The sequence below is a fragment of the Bradysia coprophila genome, chromosome IV (genome assembly GCF_014529535.1).
Source record: "Bradysia coprophila strain Holo2 chromosome IV, BU_Bcop_v1, whole genome shotgun sequence".
In the NCBI taxonomy this organism is placed as follows: domain Eukaryota; kingdom Metazoa; phylum Arthropoda; class Insecta; order Diptera; family Sciaridae; genus Bradysia; species Bradysia coprophila.
In genome coordinates, this window is record NC_050738.1 from 1,681,437 (window position 1) to 1,683,328 (window position 1,892).

Genomic DNA, 1,892 nt, shown 5'->3' on the forward strand with positions numbered 1-1,892 from the left:
TCGTGAGTGAATTACTCCAAAACTAACTACTCCCTTTACCAGCAACCTTTCCAACAACATTGTGTGAACGATATCTAAACAAGTCTAATGAGAATTTCCGTTTATTACATGTATATAGCAGACGATAAAAAAATAGATATGCACAACCCCCACACATGAAAAAAAAAGAAAGAATTTCACCACCCAAGTGAGAAACATGCATCGTCCGTTCTACGACCGGATATATATGTTCAGTTAATGTCTGGTGGTCGGTCAGTTAAAATAAGTTAAATGAAATGGGTAACCTTAGCTCCTATATGATTTAGTGTTTCATTTCGAATAAAAATGGTGCTGAAATTGAACGAGAAAAGCATAAAGCAGAAACTGTGTGTAACTAACTAACTAACTGTGGGGGTGTGACCGTTCGTATTTGTTTACGATCGTAATGCTTCACTAAAATAGACATCAAAATTAAAGTGGTTAGTGCTGTAACGTTTTGGGAGGAAAGTACAATTGTTTCAGTTTAATAAAATTGTTCGACATGGGCTGTTCGACGTCACAATCAGCTAAAGTGGTATCGGCCGCAACTAAAGAAAATGGAATAAATGAGCAAACAGAAGCAGACCGCAAATATCGTAATTATTGACATGTTTTATTTATGCTTTGCAGTGCTTTTTTGGAAGCTTACTTCTCGAGATTTCCGTAGATAGAAAACCTCTAGAGTGCCCCATATGACTTCCTCTCCCAAGAATCGTTTGTATTTGTTGATTTTTATTCAAAAAGTAAATAACAGATGGCGTTTCTTCCTCGCCGGGTGGCGGAAGTAACGTCATCTGTTATCAACTCTCTGTTGTCAGTCTTATGATATACTTGATGCAAAATACCAAAGCACTAGCTCCTAGCAGTACCACTAAATTTGAATGCGTCAAATTTAGACAAGAGTGACAAGAAACATATAACTTACTGCTATGAGCAGTGCTATGAAACAACATATCCGTTCTAGTTTTTTCTATCCTTTAAAAAAGTCTCCTTTCGAGTTCAATTTGTATGTAAACATAAAACAATAAAATCGAACGGTGTCTTGTCTTTGCGTGTCGTTAACTCCTTTGATAATACATTTTAACGATCCAACAGCGCCAGCAGAAGCATTTGTAGTTCCACTTGATGACGAGGCTGACAGTATAATAAAGAAACATCCACCGAAACGGTTGCAGCGATTGGTTGATACTCCAGCTACCGAAACAACCATTGAGGAATTGGAAGAAAAACTAGCTAATGCAGAGTTGAGGCGTAATCAGGTTAATAGTTTTACAAAATGTCGAGTTTAATTCAACAATCAACAGCAAAGAAAAATGTTTTCAGTTCTTATCGGATCGAGTCAATACATTAAAGTCAAAGGATGACGAAAATATAGAAAGTACGGTTCCAGACACTGACAATGAGAAAATCCTGGACATTAAAAATAGCGAAACACCAACGGCTGATAGAGATACCAATTCTGTTGTACCCGCCGCCACCAATGAAGGAAATGTTAATAACTCAAGTAGTAATGAAGCTCAGGAAAACCATTAAAGCGAAAGCACATCAATCAACAGACTCACACACAAACAACCTTCGTTCTGAAAAATGGATATGATGCTCTCAAAGTTTGTAATCATCTTTACAGTGTAGAGATATCAAAGTAAAGTTTTCATTGAAATTAATGTCTTGCTGGATATAGTTTTGTTATTCTGTTGGTTGGAGTCTTCGATAAGCGAAGGTTAAGTGTGTTGGTTTATACAGGTTTTCGTTATGAAATGAATGGATTTCTAGTTAACCGTCGTTGTTTCACTTTAATTTGTTTGTTATTGCGGTACCAACAATTAAGTAATCAAATTAAGATATTCTGTCAAACGAACGAAAACGTGTGACTA

At 36.4% G+C, this 1,892-nt stretch overlaps 1 protein-coding gene across 1 annotated transcript; it reads left to right on the top strand.

Annotated features, from left to right (window-relative positions):
• Nucleotides 1–215: 215 nt before the first annotated feature.
• Nucleotides 216–1,682, top strand: LOC119086057. The gene is made up of 3 exons (XM_037196630.1): nt 216–614; nt 1,114–1,277; nt 1,342–1,682. Exons 1-3 carry the CDS (start codon nt 521–523, stop codon nt 1,549–1,551), a joined length of 468 nt encoding a protein of 155 aa, XP_037052525.1. The 5' UTR covers nt 216–520; the 3' UTR covers nt 1,552–1,682.
• The last annotated feature ends 210 nt before the right edge of the window (nt 1,683–1,892 follow it).

Excerpts from the sequence above, each read along its gene's own strand:
- LOC119086057 (XM_037196630.1), top strand. The coding sequence starts at position 521 with ATGGGCTGTTCGACGTCACAATCAGCTAAAGTGGTATCGGCCGCAACT. Across the intron at positions 615-1,113 it reads AGAAGCAGACCGCAAATATC|CGCCAGCAGAAGCATTTGTA; the intron begins GTAATTATTGAC and ends ACGATCCAACAG. Across the intron at positions 1,278-1,341 it reads CAGAGTTGAGGCGTAATCAG|TTCTTATCGGATCGAGTCAA; the intron begins GTTAATAGTTTT and ends AAATGTTTTCAG.